We start from the raw sequence: 21848 nt of genomic DNA, 5'->3' as shown, positions 1-21848 counted from the left end.
CCCAGCTCTAACATCCCATGTTCCAAGGCCCCCCCAGCTCTAACATCCCATGTTCCAAGGCCCCCCCAGTGCTAACACTCTATGCACGTTCTAAGCTCTTTCCAGAGGCTGAGGAGTGCTGCCAGTCGCTTTAGCCCTGGGTCCAGCCTGACCCCCCACCCTGATCCCAGGGGGCTCTCACCATAGGGTGCGCAGCCTACAGCTGGGCTGGCTCAGCCTCTCACACAGCAGCTGCACCCCGAGGTCCCCCAGAGCGTTGTTGGTGAGGTAGAGCTCCCTCAGGGTCTGGTTGGCCCCCAGGGCAGAGGCGAGGTCCCTGCAGGCAGCCCCGGAGAGGCAGCAGCTGTCCAGCCTGGGCAAAGGGCAGAGGGAGAAGAAGCAGAGGGAACCTTACTGCTCAGTGACAGTGGCTTCTACGCTCAGGAAAGAGAAGGTGTGACCCGGAGGATGGAGCTTTCCTAAGCTGGTGGAGCCAGGAAGCCTGGCTGTGGGCTCCCAGCCTGGTGCCAGCTCTGGTGCCCTCTCCCCAGCCTCCCTTGGCCTCTCTGTGGCCTTCCACACATGGGTCAGAAGCAGGCCTTGACCTCAGCTCTTTCTGGTTCCTAGGCCAGGCCTCTGCCTACATAAAATCCTGTGCTTTGTTGTTCTCTGCCAGTGTCCCATCCCCTCCTCCCCCTACTCAACTGTGGGCTCTCTGAGGGCTAAGACTGGCCTTAGCCAAACCCTGTGCCTCCAGAAGTCTTCTGCACAGTGCTCAGCAAACAGTAGACTCTAATCAAGTCGAGACAGCAAGCATTTATGAAGCACCTACTGTGTGCCAGGCATCGCCCCAAGTTCAGGGGAGACAAAGAAAGGCAAAAAGCAGGCCCTGTCCTTACGGAGCTCCCAATCCAAGGCGGGAGACCAAAGGCCAAGAACTCTGTTCATACAGGACATGTGGGGTGGGGGAGGGTCCTTTGAGAGGAACCAGGCAAAGCCTCCTGGAGAAGCTGGGGTTTGCAAACAGATTAATAGGTGAGGTGTCAGAGCATGGGGGAAGGGAAGGCTCTTAAGGGCCCAGGGAGGAGAGATGGAGGGTGGGGCTCAAGGGACATCAGGAGGCCAGAGCTGCTGGAAGTGAAGAGTTTATGGGGGAGAGGAAAGTAGAGGAAGGCTGGGGAGGCAGGAGAGGGCCCGCACATGAGAAAGGACTCTAAAAGCCAAACAGGGGCTTTGATTTGGTCCTGGAGGTTACAAAAGCCAGTGGAGCTCCTGCACAAAGGGGGTGGGGGGACTTAGCTGGGCTTGGCGGCTGAACAGAGAACCGACAGGAGGGGGAAGGAGCCTGAGGCCATCAGATTGCTTAGAAGGCTCTGTAATGGTCTCAGTGAGCCCCCAAATGGTCTGCATCAGGCTGTTGAGACACATGCCAGGGGTGCGGGGAAGGTGGAAACGACAAGGTTTAGCAAGGGCTCGGATAAGTCAGGTGAGAGAGAGGAAGGGCTGAACCTGGAGAATCAGAAGACGGGGGTGGCCCAGACAGTGACAGAGAAGTTAGGGCCCGGGCAGAGTTTGGGGGTGAAGACGCTGAGCTCCGTTTTGGACATAGTGACTACGATATGCCCATAGGACATCCAAGCGGAGGTGTCTATAGGGCGCTTTGCAGCTCAGCAACTACTCGATGATGTTTGAACCACAGGCGCTGGTGAGATCACCAAGTGAGACTGTATAAAGGAAGATGAGAAGAGGGCCCAGAACAGTCCTGGGGACCCCCGCGGTGACTCAGGGCTTCTCGATGTTGCTCTTGTCTTAAACTCTGACCGATGGAAGTGGAGGGTGAAGATGGCGGGGAAAGAGCCAGAATGCCTCCCGGGCATCTCTCTGGCCTTCTGGCCCAGCCCCACCACCCAGTCCCTGTAGAACCTTGGCTCCATCTCTCCTCTGGTTCACAGTAAAATAAGGGGGGCTCAGCAATCTAAAAGTAATTCCATCCCCATCCCGTTGACTGCCAGGATTCTGGGTTGGCGCATCCCTGAATAGGCCACCAGGTGGCAGCAACATGCCGGAGACGTTGCTTATTGAAGGTAGCTCACAGAAGGGGCCGCTAGGTGACTCCATAGTGCAAAGAGTGCCTGGCCAGAATTCAGGAAAACATCTTCCTCAATTCCCATCTGGCCTCAGACACTTCCTAGCTGTGTGACCCTGGACAAGTCACTTCACCCTGTTTGCCTCAGTTTCCTCATTCTGTAAAATCAGCCGGAGAAGGAAATGCCAAACCACTCCAGTATCTTTGCCAAGAAAACTCCAAACAGGGTTGTGGAGAGTCAGACACGAATGGACAACAACAAAGAGACAGAAGAGTGGAAAAGGGCTAGGAGAGTGACCTTGGAGTCTGGTTGGGAGAATTGAATGAAGATTGAAACGATCACAAGTCACAGAACAGCAGGATCATAGAGCTGGAAAGGCCCTCAGAGTTCCCCTACGCTGACTGAGCATTTTGTCTGAGAAGGATCTGGGGGTTGCAGTGGTCCACAAGCTCAGCATGAGCTAATAGTGAGATATGGCAGCTCCCCAAAAGTGAAGCAGTCTAGCTTCTAGGAATGAGGAGGTGAGAGCCCCACTTTTGGGCACCACATTTTTTTTTAAAAATAATTGTTATTATACTTTTTTTTTCAGGCAGTTGGGGTTAAGTGACTTGCCCAGGGTCACACAGCTAACGAGTGTCAAGTGTTTGGTCTGAGGCCGGATTTGAACTCAGGTCCTCCTGACTTCAGGGCCAGTACTCTATCTGCTGCGCCACCTGGCTGCCCCCTGGGCACCACATTTTAGCAAGGCTATTGATAAGCATCCTGTGAAGACTGACCAAGATGGTGAAGGATGCCAAGCTCTTGCCAACTGAAGTTCCACGGAAGGCACTGGGGATATTTAGCCAGAAGGTGCGATGCTCTCAGTCCGGGGGAATTGCGGGTCTCCAGCACCGCTCTCAGAAGCGTGCCTGGGGGAAGGACGACATCCTTCTCCCTGGCTTGAGCGGGCAGAGCAAGGACCGTTGGGTCGTGAAGTGGGAAGCTGCAGACGAACACCTGGGCTTAGTTGTTGGGGACAGCTTCCCGATAAGCCCAGCTGTTAAAGCGGGCTGGGCTGGAAGGGGTGGGGGAAACCGGGTGCTCTCTCTCACCGGACTTTGTCAATTCAGCTGAACAAGCATTGATTAATTTTGTGTAAAGGACCTTGGGGAGCCCCTTTGGGGCAGCTTGAGAGGCCCCCCAGGGGCTCCTCCCCTCAGGGAGCTCACGCTCCCCGGAGACGTCCCCGAGCCCAGCTGGCCAGCGGATGGGAGGGGATTGGTTAGAGGGGGTCCTTGTTCCAATATGGCTGAGGTTGCTTCTAGCTGGAAGGTCCTAGGATTTTGTGAGAGATGGCCCGCCAAGGTTGAGGGAGGAGTGAGCTAAGCCTTGGCACCTGATCCCATAGGCACGGCTCTCTCCATCACACCAGACAACTTCTGGCCCCTGACTGCCTCCAAAGTCACAGGCCATCAGTTCAAATTCTACCTCTGATGCTTACTACCTATTGTGACCTTGGGGACATCCCCTAACCTCCCTGTGCCTCAGTTTCCTTCTCTATAAATGGGGGGGGGGGTTGACCTCAATGGTCTCTGAGGTCCCTTCCAGCTCCTTCCATTCTAAAGAGAGCTGTCTCTGGAAAGGGACACCACAGATGGCCAGAACGGGGGGGATGATGGAGGAGGCAAAGAGTCCCAAGACAGAGAGACGTACGGCTACCTCCAGGGTCTGCTAGCCCAAGGTCTTTTTTTTATAGAGACCCTGAGACCCCAAAGGAATATTAGGATCTAATGGACAGGGCACAGACTCAGGGTCTCGAGAGTCACAGGCTCTGGCTTCAGCTGTGTTACTCACTCACTCTGCAACCTTGGTTATCACTTCGTGTCTCTGAGCCTCAGTTTCCTCTTCCATGAAATGAGCGTTGGAGTGGTTGATTCAAGGCTCCTTCTAAGCTGAAGGGACCTTAGAACTAGAACGTCAGCCAAGAGGAGCCTTAGAACATGAAAAGTAGGAGTTGGGATTGGGAGGGTATATCTTAGATCACAGTATTTTTGAGCTGGGAAAACACAGAATACAAGACATAGAATGTCAGAGGTGGGAGGGGCTTTGGAGCTCCTGGAGTCCAACGTCTTCATTTCACAGATGAGGAAACTACTGCCATGAACTCCCCCAACTTCACTCCAAATCCGGGCAACTCACCACAGCTTGTGAAGCTTACAGTTGGAGTGCTGCAGTCCCTCACAGAGCAGGTGCACTCCCTTGTCTTCCAAGTCATTGAAACTCACATCCAGTGCCTTGAGGTGAACGCTGGACTGAAGGGTGGTGGACAAAGCCTCACAGGAGACAAAGGTGAGTCGGCAGATGCCCAACCTGGAAGACACAGACACTCGGGAAGGGCAGGGGACTATGAGTTGCATCAATCGTCTTACTCTATGGCTCAAATAGAAAATGTCTTCCCTCTCTTACCATTCCTTCTCTCTCTGGGGAGCCCGTCATCTATCTCCCACTCCCTCATTGTGTTTGCCCTGTCTCCCTTCCCTTCCTCCTGTCTCTCTTCCCTTCTTCCTGTCTCCCTTCTCTGTCTCCTATCTGTCTTCCATTCGCTCTGTCTTTTCTTCTCCAGGGGCTGCAATCATCATCTATATGCCAGACTCCTACAACTGCATCTTCATCTTCAAACTCTCCCCTGACCTGGACAACCCTGTCTCCAATTAACTCCTGGCACCTCCTCCAACTGTCCTGTCAGCCTCTCCCACTCAACATGTTCTGAATTGAACTCATCATGTTCCACTCAAACCTTCTCCCTTCCTGGAATACGGTATTCCGTAAGGCAAAGGAACTTGGATTACAACCAAGGATCAACTACCCAGCAAAAATGAGCATAAGCCTTCAGGGGAGGAGATGGACATCCAGTGAAACAGGGGACCCTCAGACTTTCCTGATGAAAAGACCAGAGCTCAACAGAAAATTCGATCTTCAAATACAAGACTCAAGAGAGACATGAAAAGAAATCCCATTTGCTTATTCAAACTTGTCAGAAGAAGGCTACTTCCGTTTTTGTTGTATTCTACATTTCTGAATCACCTGAAGACTAAACTAGAAATGAAATCTGCTTATGAAAAAAGTAGGGAGATATTCCAGATACTTCACAGATGTCATTAAAATGTAACAACATCCTGGTAAATTGGAGACTCAGGTTGAAACCAATGAAAAGAAATTTAGTGGAGGCATCTAGCTAGGTGTCACTAGGCCTGAATTCAGGAAAACCCAAGTTTAAAGCCTATCTCAGATGTTTACTAGATGTGTGACCCTGGGCAAGTCACTTCAGTTTCCTCAACTATAAAACGGGGAAATAATAGTGCCTGGCATGCAGTGCGGGTTCAACTGTTTTTGAAAATTCAATTTTATTTTTGTCTCCTATTTCTCTCCCTCCCATCTCCTCTTTCCTCCTTCATTGAAAAAGCAAGAAAAATGAGACCCAGTACAAACTGTAGAGTTGAGAAAAATCAATTCCCAAGTTATCCATGTCAAAAAAAAAATGCCTCAAAATTCTGCATCTTGTCTTAACTCCATCACCTCCTATCAGGAGGTGGGTAACATGTTTCATCATTAATCCTCTGTACTTGGTCCTTGTATTGATCACAGTTGTAGGAGTTTAACTGTTGATTAAATGGTTGATTCCATTTATCGATCGATAGATTCTATCCACTTGTGATCATCTGTGTGGACAAAAATGTTACCAACAGAAAGAATCCAGACTTCTCTGCTAAGGCTTCTGAAGGCTGGGGCTTAAAGGCAGTAAGAGTACAGATGGCGTCAGTCACCAAGTATATATTGATAAGGCTGAGATTGGCCTTATCTAAACTCTGTGCCTCCAGCAGTCCACAGCATAGTACTCAGCAAGTAGTAAACTCCAATTAAGTCAAGACAACAAGCATTCATTAAGCACCTACTACGTGCCAGGCACTGTGCTAAGTGCTGGGGATACAAAGAAGTGGAAGAAAAGGAGAATCCTTACTCTCAAGAAGTTCCCGGTCTGATGGGAGAGACAATATGCAAACCAATATTTATAACCAATAACAAACAAGCTGGATACAGTCAAGGTAAACTAGAGTTAAACCTCCTGGGGAAGGCACTTATATTAAGGAGGAAAGGCTTCTTGCAGAAGGTAGGATTTCAGCCAGAGACATAAAGGAAGCCAGAGAGGCCAGACAGCAGAGCTGAAATGAGAGAGAGCTCCAGACAATTGGACTAGCCAATGAAAATGCCTCCAGGGAGGAGATGGAGCGTCTTGTGTGAAAAAGAGCAAGTCCCCGGCTGCCTCTTCTGCTTTGTATTCCTGTCCCTGGACACAGGTGACTGAACTGGGATCCTGAGACAGATGTTCCAAGGCTTGACAGGAATTTCGTGAGTCTCAGAGTTCCTGGATCTGGGGGCTTATTTCCCAGCAGGAGATGATTCCTACAGCCATTCTCAGGGGAGAAGATGACCACCGACATGGCAGGATGAGCCATGCCCCAGATGGCCGAGAGATGTTGACCTGGAGCACGCTGCTCAAACACAGCAGAACTGACGCGAAGAAAATTTGTGATCTCACTCTGTTTGTTACGTTTCAATTGCGGGGGAAAAAAATTTGACTCGGTAGAGTAACATACAGCCTTAGCGGCTTCCCTCCAACAAGGTATCTTTCACGCATATGTTAAGATCAGTCAATACTTAAGCGTTTATTAAGTGCCCAGCATTTTCTAGGCAAAGATTCCTCGATTTATGAGACGACAGAGAAAAACTTGTTCAATAAGCAGCTAATGCTAAAGGTGTTGGCCAGTGTTGTGGAAGAGATTCAGCGAGGAGCCCCAAAGAGGAAGGATTCCAAGGGCTTGGGACGCTCATGTCTACGGGGGCGTAGAGGTGATCGCCCAAGTCCTAGAACACTGTAGAGATTCCGGATGAGAATTACAATTACTCAGAAAGTTCCACCGTCCCAGCCAAGCACACAAAAGGAGCCAAGCGGAGGCAAGATGCCCATTTTCCAGGCCATAAGGTGGGTCTGTCAGGCCCTAGATCTTGGACATACACTTCCAACGCCCAGTGAGCTGGGCCCAGCGCTGGATAAGAGAGGGCTCACGAGGTCCTAGACTTGGAACTCAAAGGGACCGTAAGAACCACCTCATTCCACCCCATCCTTTTGTAGAGGAGGAGACTAAGGCACAGAGAGGTCAGGCAACTGGGAGGAAAGAGGCGGAGGCCAAGGTCAAACCAAGGTCATTAGACACCAAATCGTGGGCTCTTCCCACTGCACCGTTATTCTTCCTTTGGCCTGTGGGAACTCTCACATGGCTTTCAATACTCCCAAACTCCCCGAAACAAAAACCATCTCGTTAACATTATGGAACACCACAGGCTCTGAGGAATCACATTTACCGACATGGTAAAAAAGGGACGTATGGTGGATGTAGCTGGGTTTTGACACATCATTTTGCGGCAGTGTGGTTCGGTGGATACCTTATTATATTTGGAGTCAGGAAAACTTGAGTGTATTGGGCTCTGAGTTGAGAGGGTTTGCCTGGGGACCCCTTGGCAGGGTAGGTCCCAGAAATCCTGCTGTGCCAATTTGTTCTTGAGCCAAGCATGGTCTGAACTCTGCCCCTTTTGGGAAGACAGTGCCCAGGTGGGCCAACCCCAAAGCAGAGCAGGGTTGTAGATGCCAGACCCTTCATGGCACAGTAGAATGGAGAGGCACTGGGCTTGGATTTAGAGTTCAATGATTGGTTCTAATGCCAAGTTTCCCTGTGGTAGGAAACACTCTAGCCTGGAGGGAGGTGGTGGGAGGGTTGGCCCCTTTTCTACTCTGAAAGTCTGACACAAAGCGGCGGAGGGGACTTCTCCAGAATGAGATGGCAGATACTCACCGAAGCGTCTGCAGCTGGCTCTTGGAATGGCAGAGGCCCTCGCAGAGTGATTTCACCCCCAGGTCTCCCAGGTCGTTTAAACTGAGGTCCAGTTCAGTCAGGTTCTGGTTGGTGCTGAGGACTGAGGACAGATTCTGACAGGCAGAGGGCGTCAGGTGGCAGATCTTTAACCTAGAACGAGCCCTGAAGGTTTGGCCGCCAGGTTCCTTGCATGGTCCTTCCCTTCTCCCTCCATCCTTCTGTGGTGGTCCTATTCACTCCCACAGCCATCTATGCAGACGGCTCCCATCTCCACATCTCCAGCTGCCTCCAGGACATCCCTACCCGGATGGGCCACCAGTACCTAAATGCAGTACTACCCCCAACCATCTTCTCACCCTCTGTCCTTGCATCCTTCAGATGCTGGGAACTGGCTATCCATCCTCCTTGGACCTAACCCTCTTAGTCCTGGAACTGTCACCAGGAAGGCAGAGCCCTGGCTCTGTGGTCACGTCACCTCCAGCTCTCCCCCTCCTCCTCTCCATTCCTTACTCTCTCCCAGAATCACCTGCTCGTGTCCCTCCTCTGGGCAAAAATCTTCACTACTTTCTAATTTTGTCTTGAGTAAGGTTCAAACTCTTTTTGTTTGACATTCGAGGCCCTCTCCCAGTGGGTACACCTTTCATTTCTTACTGTTCCTTCCATACATCTTACCTTCCAGCTACCTTACAATGCCCCCTGCTTTCTGCTGCCTCCAGGGTTTGGCTCAAGCTCTCCTGGGGGTCCAAAATGTCTTTTCACCCCATCTTCTCCTTGGAGGCCCTAGCCCTCTGCAGCATGGCCAGGTTTGGAGGGTTCAGATGATCTATTTAGATCTGGAAAGAACCTTGGAGATCATCTATTCTGGCCTTATCTTACAGATAAAGAAGCTGAGGGTCAGAATTCCAGAGCCACACAGGTAATGAACTGCAGGGCCAGCCTTTGAACCCATTTCTTCTGACTCCAAATCCAGGGCCTTTGATACAGAATTATGGCACTTCTCCACCTCCAAGTCCCTTCCTCTCTCTGGGTCTCACTTTCCTCATCTGCAAAATGAGCAGACTCAGTGACCCCTAGAACTGAGTCTGGAAGCCTACAACCTGTGAACAAATCAGGAAAATTGAGACAGTAGAAGGCTCTGATGCAGGGCCAGTTGGGGAAGGCTTCCTGGAAGAGACAGCACCTGAGCTGAGTTTCAAAGTCAAACAAGGATCTGGAAAGCCAGAGAGAAGGAAGCAATGCCTTCTGAGCATGTATGCAAATACGGAGCAGCAGATGGAGTGGAAGGGAAAGGGCTTGGTACCAGGGAAAGAGTACTGGATTTGGGGGTGGAGGACCTAGGTCCGAATCCCAGATCTACTGTTCCCACCTTGGACTGGTTATTGCCTTTCCCTGGGGCTTCAGAAAATGCCAGAGTTGGGCCAGATGACCACTAAGGTCCCTGCCAGCTCCCAATCTGTGGTCTGTGACTGGTCGCAGACTGGCATTGAGGAGACCAGTTGGGCAAGCGTGGGGAATTACTGGAAAAGGGGGAGTCTGGATGCCAGAGTCCTTTGGTGCCAGGAGGAGGAGCTCCCATTGTATCCCAGATGCAGTAGGGGGCTGCTCAAGATTTTAGAGTAGGGGAGTGATGCAGGCCCCTCTGTGCCCAAGGGAGATTATTTTAGTAGCAGGGTAGAGGCTGGGTAGGAGAGGGGAGGGTCTGGGAGTGAGAACCCATGGGGGGTATTACAGTAGATCAGAATATACAGTCTGTAAAGATAACTTGGGAGTCTATCATTTTAGAATAGAAACACGAGTTTACATCCTCTCGGTCAGAGGAAGCATGTATTTATAGAGGTAGATAGAAAATAAACAGGGGGTAATTTGGAGGGGGGGAAAGGCACCCACATCTAGCAAAGCTTGTGTAGAAAGGAAGTGGTGCTCGGGCTGAATTCACAAGAACATTTGAGATTCTAAAGAGTGGAAGTGAGGAAGGAGGACATTCTAGGCATAGATACAGCCAGTGCAAAAGCCTGGGGATGGGAGACAGAGAGCTCTGTTTGAAGAACAGGAAGATGGCCAATTTACCTGGCCCATAGAGTTTCTGATTGGGAGTAGTGTTCAAAAGAGAGGAAAGGTAGGTTGGGCCAGGCTGGGATTGCCAAATGGAAGTGTGTGGGTTTGATCCAAGCAGTAATATGGAGCCAGTGGAGTTGGCTGAGAGAGGTGTAACATGGTCAGAAGTGCACTGAAGGAGAAATTGCTTTGGCGGCTTGTCAGGTGTGTTCAAGGGGGGATGATTTTTTTAGGTATGATCTTGACAGGATGCTCTCTGAGTTCCTTTTGCCTCTCCAATATGGTAACTCTGTGACTTACCTCAGAGCTCAGCAAGACCCAGGCCCTGAGGTGGTGAGGTTGAGGCTGAGAGGCGGGAGGCAAAGGGGGACATTCTAGGAAGAGAGAAGGTTGCAGAACAGGGGCAAGGATTAGGGAGGGGAAGCCTGAGGGGAGCAGGTAGAAAAAGTGACACCCGGTGAGGTTCATTGAGCTGCCAAAGGCCAGTCCAGGAACTATTGACCAAGATGGCACAATCTTCCTAGAAAAGAAACCCATAGAAGGGCAGCTAGGTGGCACAGTGGATAGAGCACTGGCCCTGGAGTCAGGAGGACCTGAGTTCAAATCCGGTCTCAGATACTTGACACTTACTAGCTGTGTGACCCTGGGCAAGTGACTTAACCCCATTGCCTAGAAAAGGAAAGAAACCCATAGCTGTCACAGAAAGCCAATTAAGGCTGAGAGGCCCAAGCATCCTCCAGAATCACACAGTGTCGGAATGTCAGAGCCAGAGCAGCCCTTACTGGTCACCAGGCTCTGTTGCCTTCCACTACAGATGAAGCTGAGACCCAGAGAAGCAGCAGGATCGCCCCCATCAGGGGCAGAGCAGGGGCCCTGAACTGCCAGGGCTCTGGACTCCAAAGCTGGCACATTTCCATTTCACCACACCCTCTTCTAAGAAGGCTTACTTCTGTAGCATTTCAAGGGATACAGAACCCTTTCCTCCCAGCACCTCTTTGCAGGAGGCCATGCAGTCTCTCCATTGTAGAGACAAGGAGACTGAGGCTCAGACAGATGGAGTATCTTATCTCAGTTCTTCACAGCCAGTGAGTGTCTGACAGTTAATGTCGATAGAGTGCTTTAAGGTTCGCACAATTACCTATATTATCTCAGCTGATCCTCACGACAACCTGGGAGGCAGGTGTTATTATAATCTCTGTTTTACAGATGAGGACATCAACGTGTAGAGAGGTTAAGTGATTTGCCCAGGGACACACAGCTAGTAAGTTCCTGCGGTAGGATTGGAACTCAGATCTTCCTGACTCCAAGCCCCAGCTTCAAACCCAGCATTAAGCTGCCTAGGTCAGTAAATGCTTGTCTCTTGGCTATCTGCCACTCCCGGCACCACCACTGGGGACATTCCTTCCTGGATGGAAGCCAGGACTCACCACAGTGTCTGCAGCTTACAGGCAGGATGGCTCAGCCCAGGACACAGGTGTTGCAGCCCCAAATCCCCAAGGGCGTTGCCTGTCAGATCCAGCTCCGTCAAGTGTTGGCTGGTGCTCAGCACTTTGGAGAGCTCCTGACATGCTGCCCCATCCAACTGACACCGCCTCAACCTGGCCAGGAGACAGAGGTATTGAGAGCCAGGAAGCGGAAGAGAAAGGGGCCCCCGCTGCCACCCCCCCCACTCCGTGCCCCTCAGGGAGTGACTTACTGCAGCATCTGGAGGTGACAGGTGGGCTGCTGGAGGGCCTCACACAGTAGCATCACGCCTGTGGCACCCAGCGTGTTCCTGCTCAGGTCCAGCCGGGTTAAATTCCGATTGGTCCTGAGAGCCAAAGCGATGTCTTGGCAGGCAGCACTGGAGATTCGACATTGCTTCAACCTGGAGGAGGAAGGGGGACGGGGAGAGGGAGGGAGTGCAGAAGAAACTACTTCAGCACCCTTCACGGGCTCCCGCTCTCAGAGAGTCAGAAACTCTCAGAGGGAGAAAGTACCTCTGAGGCCATTTACTCTCCCCTCTCCTTCCTTGAAGGAGTCCCTTAAACAACAAAGGATCTCAGAGATGGGATCCCCTCCAACTTCCCACCCAGCGTAGGCATCTGTGCTAGAGTAGGTAGCTCAGAAGTAGCAGGACCATAAAGGCAAAGCAGGCATCTGGAGCTGGCACTACCCATGACTGGAGCCCTGGGCATACTTGCCTTAACCTCCACAAGCATTTATTAATCACCTACTGTGTTCAGGTCACTCAGGATTCAGTTAACTACAGGGCTCCAATGGGTGCATGGATAAGTAAGAGACCAGCCCTGTAGAGTCATTGACTTAGGGAACTCCCAGATGAAGAGACTTCTCTGGTAAAGCATGTCAACGCCTTCCCTGTCACTGAAAGTCTTCAAATCTTGCAGATTTTCCCAGAGCATGGAGAGGCTAAGTGGCTTGACCAGGAGGATGCAGCCAATATAATAGCTAGGATTATAGCTTTACATACACTTTACATACACGATTTTATTTGATCATCACAACAACCCTGGGAAGTAGGTGCTATTATTATCACTTCTTTAAAGTTGAGGAAACTGAGGCAGACAGACATTGAAGTGGCTTGGCCAGAGTCACACTGCTAAGGCAGGATTTGAACTCAGATCTCCCCAACTGAAGTTCAACATTAACCACTTCACTACCTTGTTACCTCTGCTGGCAGTATGTGTGACAGGTGGAGTTGAAACTCATCTGACTCTTCCTGGATCCAAGGCCAGGTCTCTCTCCACTACATAGTACGCTGTACCGTGACCCTAACATAGTGGTGTCATTTTGGTCCTCTTCCAGCACAGAGGATGACAGCCAACTGCCTCGATATGAGTGAAATAAGTAAATACAAGGTAATCTGAGGGCAGAGAGATCAGGAATGGACAAAGGCTTCACACAGGAGAAATACAAGAATTCTGAGAGGCAGGGATGAAGTGTGAGTGCATTCCAGAATGGGGAAAGGCACAAAGATCAAAGCTGAAAGTGGAGTCCAGGGAATATTTCATAGGCCAGATAGGCTGGATGAGTGACTAATGAGAAATAAATTGGTTAAAAAAGGATGGGTAAGGTCCTAAGTGTCTGACTTTATTCCTTTGAATTTACATTTTATTCAGTGGCCACTGAAGGATTCGGAGCAGGCAAGTGACATGCTCAGATCTGTGCCTTAGAAGAATTATTTTGGATGCCATGTGGAGGATAGATGGGAGAAGAGAGAGGCTGGAAGTAAGGAGATCAGCTAGAAACCTTAAGTAGTAGTCCAGGGGACATGAGGGCCTGAAGTAGGGTAGTCTGAGAGTGGAGAGAAGGGGGGAGATAGCTGGCCTCACATTGAAGCCCCCTTCAGATGTCAGTAACTCAAATTAGACCCATTTTCCAGGAGCAGAAACTGAGAACTACAGAGGGGAAAGGGCTTTTTGAAGGTCACTTGGCTTTGTCACAGTGGAAGGTGACTCTCAAAGTCTCCTCACTGCCAAGGTATCACCATTCTTTCCATCATCCCATCCCATTTCTTTTCTGCCACAACTAAGGGTATGTCATTAGACTGGAGTAGGAAGTCAGCTTGGACCCTGGACCCTCTAGGGTTGGTCTATTTGACCCTAGGTAGACCTGATTTATGCCTAACAGAAATGAAATGGGATAATTCCCCTTGAAAGCTCTGAGAGTGATGGGCTCACGGGATGCCATCTTTCTTAAACAACCTCTTTCTCATCCTTCTAGCCAAATTCCTGTGTGTGGTGCTGCTGTTCATCTACTTACTGCTCGCTTACATTTGAAATCTTGGGGTTACCTCTGGCTTTCTCCCTTCTCTTATCTCTCAGATCCATGCAATTGTTTCCACCAGCTACGTTGCATGTATCTCCTTCCCTCTTGTCCCATGGCCACCACCATAGTTCAGTCCCTCTTTACCAAATGCCCTGACAACAGCCTCTCAAAAGGGCTTTCCCCTCACTCTTTCCCAGTCCATTTTTCACACACTGAAAGAGAAGTTGTTTTTATGCATGGATCTGGTTGCGTCTCACCTGCTCAAATACCTTCCACGGCTCCTTGTTGTTTACTGACCAAAGCTCAAACTTCTCTCGTATTAGTCTAACTTCAGTCCCATCTTACATGAGTCCCCTTCCTGCCTATTTAACTCCAGCCAGACCAGATAATGTGCTATTCCCCAGGTACGCCCCCTATTGCTTTGCTTCCATGTGTTTACTCACACTGTTCCCTATTCCTGGAGTCCCCTCCCTTTTCCTCTCTTCAGCTCACGGGGGATCACTACCCACCCTTTAAAGAATAACACAGATACTACTTCCTCCCTCTTCTGGATCCTCTCAGTCAATGACTTTCCCCGCTCAGTCCTCCTATATGGACCTATCAGATGGATTTTGCATGAATTATTAAGGAAGAGAGGTCCCTCTGGGGGTGTCATATCCCCCACTAGCCTGGGGGCTGGGAGGGTGGGGAGCAAGTGGAGCTATCTAGCCTGTTTCTCTCCCTGGACCAAGAAGAGCATGGATCACTCTCCACTGGTGCCGAATAAAAGTTGCTTGAGCTTATTTGGCGCTTAGTTGGAATGGTTAGGAACAGACTCCAAGCTGAAAGGGGCTTCAGAGGCTATTTAGCTCAGTCTTGAAATGAACAGGAATCCCATTTGTAACTTTTGGGACAAAGGGATCCAGCGTCAGCATGTAGACCACCAGGGATGGAGACCTTCCCACCTCCTGAGGCAGTCTATCGTGCTGCTGGACAGCTCTCGCAGTCCCTGAACTTTCTGATTGTTTTGAACCAGAATCTGCCTCCCCTGCTCCTCCTCCTCAGTTTGTCTTCAGGAGTCAAGCAAAACAATTCCAATCCCCTCCCATTCACCCCCCCACGCCCCCGCCCCCTGAACTCCTTCAGACATCCAAAGGCATATCCATGTGCGCTCAAGACCTCTGACGTAGGGTGGTTTTGCCTGACTTTAGGAAGGTTAGGCTGCCTACCAAACTAAAGGCCACAGAGGCATTGGGCTGACCTCATTATTGTATGCCTGTGAAACCTAGGCAGCGTGCCAGCAAATGCCAGGAAACTGGATCGATTCCATTTGAATTGTCTTAGGAAGATTCTGAAGATCACCCGGCAGGATAAGGTACATGACACTGAGGTCCTTTCTCAAGCTGAACTGCCAAACACTCAAACCCTACTGCAGAGAGCGCAACTACAACGGGCTGTTCACATTGTTCAAATGGCAAACGTACATTTGCCTAAAACTATTTTATGGAGAACTCACACAAGGCAAATGCTTACACTGAGGTCAAAAGAAGTGATACAAGGACACTCTCAAAGTCTCTCTGAAGAACTTTGGAATCAATTGGGAGACATGGGGGTTACTGGCCTGTCCAGCACGGTGTGCCTTCCTCAAAGAAGAGCTCTGTGCTCTATGAGCAAAGCAGAATCACAGTAGCAAAAAGGCCATGTAAGATGGGCAAGTCTAGAGATATTTCCACCCCAAATGCTCAAACGGACTATTTGTGCCTGACCTGTGCCCTTCCAGAGATGGAAGGGACCTCAGAGAGCATTCACAAAGGAGGAAGCTAATGGTTAGAAAGGGGAAGTGATCTACCCACCATCACCCGAGAAGAGACTAGAAGCTGGGTCAGGCTTGAGTCCCAGCCCAATGCTTTTGCTCATACGTACACACTCTTGGAGTCTAGACCTCTCCCCTTCACCATGGATACTGGCCAATTCTGAGGACCCTCCGTTTCTCAGCCCTCTCCACCTCTCAGCTGAAGCTGCTCCAGATAGCCATCCTAAGCAAAGGAACCTGTCTGTCCTTACCGAAGGTTCTGGAGGTGACAGTTGGGGTGTCTGAGCCCCTGGCACAGCAGCTTCGCTCCTCGGTTCCCCAAGGCATTCCGGTACAGAACCAGCTCTACAAGATTCCGGTTGGCGCTGAGGGCAGCGGCGAGATGTTGACAGTAGGCCTCTGGGAGGAAGTTCCTTTCTGGCCTACAGGGAGAAGAGACAGGCCAAGGGGTAGAAGCTATCTGGGGAGAGCCAGTGTGCCACTGAGGCAGGTCATCAGGTGGGACTGAGAGGACCCGTGCGTGGGTGCGGGCTTCACTAGGACGCCCATTCAGAGGAGGCCTGGGTGCCTTTCTGGGGTCCCTTCCAGTTCTGAAAGTCTCTGTTGAAGGAGAGACTCCAGCATTTGGCTTAGCATGGGGTGCTGCAAATCTTAAGCACTTAACAAATGCCTGTCAACCAACTGAATCTGGATCAAAGAATATCTCAACATCCCTTCCAGCTCTCCGTGATTTATACAAAGGGCACACTGAACAATCGTAATTGTGCAATTACATTGTATGGAATTATTGTTTATTTTATGCTGCACAGGGGATGTGTGCACCAAGTGAGGGTTGGATGAGATGACCTCAGAGGTCCTTTCTACCAGCATGAGTCTCAGCTTCTTCAGAAAGACAACTCATTCTGGGGCACATTTGGCAATGTCACCAAGTGGCCAAAGGTGGTAAGTTCAAAGCTCTTCAGGACAGGACCATGGACAGCCTTGGACCCAAGGAGAACATGAGTGAAGCTCATAGAGAGAACTCTAAAACCAATCTCCCCAGGAGGACCTGGGCTGGGGTTTCAGGGATGGCCTCCCTGGGACAACTCTACATCATATTGTAAACTAGGGGGATGCTTACAAATCCCTGAATCCAACCTTCGCACAGTCAGTCAACTAGCATTGATTGATTAAGCACCTACTCTGTGCAAGGCATTGTACAAAGTGCTGGAGGCTAAGGTAGGAAACTGCGGCCCATGGAGAAGGGGCTTAACTGAAGTCACTCATCCATCAAAAATTCAATCCAATATATTTATGCTGTATATACTTACATACAAACTTCTTGTCTCTCTCATTAAGCTCCTTGGGAATGAAGATTGCTTTATTCCTTATATTTGTGTGACCAAGGCCCAGCTTAGTGCCTGGCACACAGTAGGTGCTTGTTAAATTCTTGTTGATTAGGACTGAACCAAAAGAATTCTATTCCAGACCCATTGCAAGGGCTGGATACAAATAGAGGAGTGAACCAGTCCTTTGAGGAGTTGACAGTTTTCATGGGAAATTCAGTGTGTCCTCAGAAAACAAACACAGACTTTGTGCAAAGTGATTTCAAACAGGAGACAGTACCGACATTGAGGAGATCAGAAAAGACCTAATGCAGAAGATAGTGAGCATTTTAGGCATGGGTGACTGCCTGGGCAAAGGTGTGGGGCGGGAGATGGAGCATCAGGTCTGGGGAATAACTAGCAGGCTCATTTTCCTGTGTGTGCAGAGCAAAACTATGAACTGCCAGCACTGGAAAGGCCTTCAGAGAACATGGGAACATGGGATGGTCCATTTTAGAGTCTGAATTGCCCTGAGAGAAGGAGACCAAACTCCTCATAGTGCAGCTAGAAGCAGGCAACATTTGCAATCAGGAAAGACTTGACTAAATTCTGCTCCTAGCCTTTGACTTTAAACAAACTGTGAGCCCCTCTGAGCCTGTTTCCTCACCAGTAAAATGGGTATAATAATGCCTACCTCCCAGGGCTTTCTCAAGGACCAAATGAGATAAAATGCATAAAGTACCTCCTAGACCTGAAATGTAAATGTAAGGTACTGTTCTTATTACAGATGGGGAGAGAGAGGCTCAGAGAGAAGGACTGACCAGGTCAAAGACACCTAGCTATCAGACATGGAAAGACCCTTAGAGATCAGGTAGCTAGGAGGTGTTACAGTGTACAGAGCACTGGGCCTGGAGACAAGAAGACCTGAGTTCAAATCTAGCCTCAGACACTACAGACACTCAGTCACTTACCTCTGTATGCCTTGGTTTCCCCATCTGTAAAATGGGGATAATAATTGCATCTACCTCGAATTATCAAATGAGATAATCATTGCTAATGGCTTAGCACAGTGCTGAGCACTTGGTAAGTGTTATATTAGTGGTAGCTGTCATTACCATTATCATTATTATTATTAGAGATCTTCTAGTCTAACTTCCTTATTTTCCAGAGCAGGAAACTGAGGCCCAGAGCGGCAAGGTGTAGAAGAATCTGAACTCGGGAAGAGAAACAATAACATTACTTATTTCTCAGGGCTGTTGTGGGGGTCAAATGACCTCTTGTTTCTATGTTGGTAGACATGTGGATAGACAGCTGATGTGTGTACAGATAATCACACATATACGCATGTATACATGCATCTGAGTATGTGTATATATACATATATGTGCATGTGTACATATATTCCACGTTCACTATAGAGACTATACTGTATTTGTTATACTACATATAGTATATTTACATAGTGTACGGCTATATATGTACATATTACATATAATTTTTTTTCCAATCCAAGCCTTCCTGATACAGATTAGGAAGGCCTAGGCTAAAATCCCAGTGCTATCACTTACTTGCTAGGTGACCTTGGCTCAGTGCCTCGCCCTCTCTGGACCAGGTGAGCCCACTGGATCTGAGGATCTCTAAGGCTTCACCCAGTTCTGGCCATCTATGAAGTCCTAGTCCAGGCCCTGCCCCTGACTCATTATTCCAACTTCAGTAAGTCTGTCTAGGCCTCAGTTTCTCTACCTGGACAATGATGATTTCTACCATCCCTTCTAGCTCTGATGTTCTGGGTGTTGGTAACCTAGCGTACTCTTCCATTTTGCAGATGAGTAAGGTGAGCACTCACAGCTTCGGAGGCTGGTTCTGGGGTTGCTCCAGGCCCTCCGACACCGACACCCGTCTGTCTTCACTCTCCGTGTCTTCTTCGCTGTCGGCACTGAACATCGTACTGCACAGGTGGACCACGAGAGCGCTCCGGCAGCAACTCACGCAGAAGGAGGAGACCACGTGCTCCATCTTGGTGGCCATGTCGCTGACCACGACCACCTGGAAGTGGTCCAGCGCTCTCTGGATGAAGTCCTCCTCCTGGATCTCGTAGAGGCACTCGAAGATCTCCAGGGCGCCCCGCTGCAGAGTGGAGCCTTCGCTCTGTGCCTTGGCCTGGATCCATCGCAGCAGGTCTTGCTTCGCCCTCTGACGGGTCTTCCAGCCAAGGTGCTTCTCCAGGGAGCTCCGCCTCTCTTCGTTGAGAAGCCCAAAGAGGAAGCGCACGGCGAGAGCCAGGGAGCTCCTCTCCGACTTGGCGTAGTGGTCGAGAAACTTCTGCACGTCGGGGGGAGAGGCCCCACGCTCTCCTTCCAGCACGTAGAACATCGCGGCGAAGAACTCCTGGAAACTCAAGTGGATGAAGCTGTAGTATCTCTCACACTGGATGTCTTTGTGGAAGACGTTCATGTTGAGGAAGGCCGAGACATCGTCGGCCTCCAAGCCGTGCCTGTGCAGGTCCTCCTCCTCGAAGAGGATCCGCTGGCCCCAGAGGCCCGCGGCAGCCAAGGAGCAGAGGCCCCTGAGGTTGGGCGGCGGCTGGGCCCGGGGCCTCCCCTGCTTGGGCTGCAGCAGGCTCAGCAGATAGAACGTGTAGACGGCCGTGGTGGTCTTCGAGGTCTGGGGGAAGGGCCAGCCCGCCTCCAGCTGCTGTTCGAGGCAGGTGCAGACGATCCAGCACATCATAGGCACGAAGCACATGGTGAAGAGCGGCTCGTTGTCGCGCACCAGGCTGAAGCCCTGCCGTGCCTGCTCCTCGTGGCGGAAAAACTTGTGGAAATATTCCTCGCGCTGCGCCTCGGAAAAGCCCAGGATCTCCACGTGCCGGGGGTGCTCCAGCAGGTGGTGGAGGGTCTCCAGGGTGCTGGGTCTGGTGGTGATCAGCAAGGACAGCTCCGGAATCAGCTTCCTCCGGAGCAGGCAGCTCAGAAGGGCCTCCACCGGCTTCCTCTCCGCCCGCTGGATGCAGCCGCAGTCTCTGTGATCGTGAAAGGAGGCCCGCAGCTCATCGAAGCCGTCAATAATGAACAGGAGTCTTTCGGGGACTCGAATAATCTCGGAAATGGGCACGTTCCTGTCCGGCCAGCAGACCGAAATCAGGTCCTCCAGGCTCCTCTCTCGGACCTGGTTCATCTCTCGGCAGTTCACGTAGAAGAGGTAATCAAAGCGGCCCGAGTACAGGCGCCCATCGGCCCAGTCCAGCATGACCTTCTGGGCTAGAATGGACTTCCCAATCCCGGCAGCCCCCTGCAGCACGACTGTGTGTGGTGCATCGGGTCGCTCCTCGTCGGGCTCAAACAAGGTCTCGATCTGGATGGGGCTGGCCCGCTGGTCCAGGCACAGGGCGTGCTGCCGCCCCGTGGCCAGGAGTTCATGCTGGGCTCTGGTTAGGGTGGCGTGTTCCTTCACCAGGAGCAGTCGCGTGTATCTCTGGCTAAGGTTCACAAGCTCTCCCAGGCGGGCGTTCCTGTCCTCAATAAACCGGTATTTGCGCCTGATGTGTTCTCGGTAAGTTTCCTGGGGATCTGGCAGAAAGGTATAAAGGGATCATGGGACATTTGTTCCACAAGGAGTTATTGCTAATTACAGGGCCTGGGACTTCGCTGAGATGGGAAACGCCCAAGTGAGAAAGCTCGCAGTGCCGCTGGGTCCTAGAGAGCTGCCTCCCACTGGGCAGTGACTCGCCCAGAATCACCTGGACGGTTTGTCAGAGGTGGGACTGGAAGGCAAGTTCTCCTGGCTCCAAGGCTGGCCTTCTATCCACTACAACCTCCTAGCCTTCTTTGTTGTGAATGACACAGAAGTATAGGATCAGAGCAGGAAGGAGGGAAGGTGCAGTGGGGGAAGAAAAGGGAAGAAGCCTTTATAGAGCACCTACTGTATGTCAGGCAGGGGGCTAAGCACTTTGCAAGTACAGTATTGGCTCATTTGATCCTCACAGCAACCCTGGAGGTAGGTACTAGAATTACTCCCATTTTACTGTTGAAGGGTCAGCTAGGTGGTGCAGTGAATAGAGTAAGGGTTTGGAGTTAGGAAGACCTGAGTTCAAATCTGACCTCAGACTACTAGCTGTGTGACTCTGGGCAAGTCACTTTACCCTGCTTGCCTCTGTTTCCTCTTCTGTGAAATGAGCTGGAGAAGGAGATGTTGAACCCCTCCAGTATCTCTGCCAAGAAAACCCCAAAATGGGGTCATGAAGAGTCAGATACGACTGAAAATGACTGAACAACAATCATTACAATCGAAGAAACTGAAGTAAATCAATGTTAAGTGACTTGCTCAGGGTCACACAGCTAGTGAGTGGCTGAAGCAGGATTTGAGCTCAGGACTCCAGGCCCAGTGTTCTATCCACTGTGCCACCTAACTGCTTAACTTCTGTAACCACCTTTTCCAACCCAAAACTCGAAGGATATTGAACCTGAGAAACGTCACCCAGCCTTTGCTTGAAGACCTCCGATAAGAAGGCACTCACCACCTTAGAAGCAGCCCATCTGGAACTGTAACTCTGGGAAAGTTCTTCCCGACAGCTAGCCTCAGTGGGTCTCTCCCCTCTCCCCATGGCTCCCCAGGCTGCCCTCTGAGGCTAGACCGAAAGAACCAGATCTCTCCTCCACATACTCAAAGGCAGTTCTACTGTTCCTCCTGAGTCTTCTCTTTTCCAAGGAAAACACCCCCAGTTTCTTCAACTGCTAGTTCACTGCTGGGTCAGACAAACCCCTGTCCCACGTCTTGGGTTAGTGGAGTGGGTTGGTTAAATCCAGTTGTCAGACTTGGCATGGCTCCCTACTAAATTCCACCTTCTTTGAGGCAGCACAGGGTTCGCTCTGGTAGGTCAAGATCTTCTTGGATCTCGGTGTTGTCTCGTGTGTGTGTGTGTGTGTGTGTGTGTGTGTGTGTGTGTGTGTGTGTG

At 50.6% G+C, this 21848-nt stretch overlaps 1 protein-coding gene across 2 annotated transcripts in view; it reads right to left on the bottom strand.

Annotated features, from left to right (window-relative positions):
• LOC114041541 (NACHT, LRR and PYD domains-containing protein 12-like) overlaps window positions 1–21848 on the bottom strand; it is a 30289-nt gene that overhangs the window by 3646 nt on the left and 4795 nt on the right. For both annotated transcript variants that reach the window (XM_027860035.1, XM_027860036.1), the window contains exons 3-9: window positions 18741–20463; window positions 15842–16012; window positions 11727–11897; window positions 11458–11628; window positions 7955–8125; window positions 4245–4415; window positions 182–352 (exon numbers count right to left, since the gene is read on the bottom strand). In XM_027860035.1, coding sequence (XP_027715836.1) covers window positions 182–352; window positions 4245–4415; window positions 7955–8125; window positions 11458–11628; window positions 11727–11897; window positions 15842–16012; window positions 18741–20463 — 2749 coding nt within the window. The remainder of the gene's footprint in view (window positions 1–181; window positions 353–4244; window positions 4416–7954; window positions 8126–11457; window positions 11629–11726; window positions 11898–15841; window positions 16013–18740; window positions 20464–21848) is intronic.

This window comes from Vombatus ursinus, unplaced genomic scaffold (genome assembly GCF_900497805.2).
Source record: "Vombatus ursinus unplaced genomic scaffold, bare-nosed wombat genome assembly UNPS02014175.1, whole genome shotgun sequence".
Classification (NCBI taxonomy): domain Eukaryota; kingdom Metazoa; phylum Chordata; class Mammalia; order Diprotodontia; family Vombatidae; genus Vombatus; species Vombatus ursinus.
Note: the sequence above shows the minus strand (reverse complement) of the source record. Positions and strands in the feature narration are given on the sequence as shown.